Source organism: Buceros rhinoceros, unplaced genomic scaffold, assembly GCF_000710305.1.
Source record: "Buceros rhinoceros silvestris isolate BGI_N320 unplaced genomic scaffold, ASM71030v1 scaffold12425, whole genome shotgun sequence".
Lineage (NCBI taxonomy): Eukaryota > Metazoa > Chordata > Aves > Bucerotiformes > Bucerotidae > Buceros > Buceros rhinoceros.
In genome coordinates, this window is record NW_010414608.1 from 5,181 (window position 1) to 5,389 (window position 209).

Consider the following 209-nt stretch of genomic DNA (forward strand, 5'->3'; position numbering starts at 1 on the left):
GGGGGAGCTCCGCAGGGCACCCCGCTTCCCCGGCAGCGGGCACTTACCCATGAAGGAGCCCAGGCTGCAGATGAGGCTGAAGAAGCAGCTCTCGGGAGGCAGGGTACCACACTTGCTGCGGGGACAAGGAAAGGCCCAGGGAGCCCTCAGCAAGGGGGCACTGGAGTATGGTGCTTGGCGCTTGCCCCCCTCTCCAGGACATGCTCCTG

The 209-nt window shown here is 66.5% G+C and overlaps 1 protein-coding gene across 1 annotated transcript in view; it reads right to left on the reverse strand.

Annotated features, from left to right (window-relative positions):
- TMEM150A (transmembrane protein 150A) overlaps nucleotides 1–209 on the reverse strand; it is a gene marked incomplete at its 5' end in the record, with an annotated part of 6,704 nt that overhangs the window by 3,672 nt on the left and 2,823 nt on the right. The window contains one exon of the mRNA XM_010137147.1: nucleotides 48–115. Coding sequence (XP_010135449.1) covers nucleotides 48–115 — 68 coding nt within the window. The remainder of the gene's footprint in view (nucleotides 1–47; nucleotides 116–209) is intronic.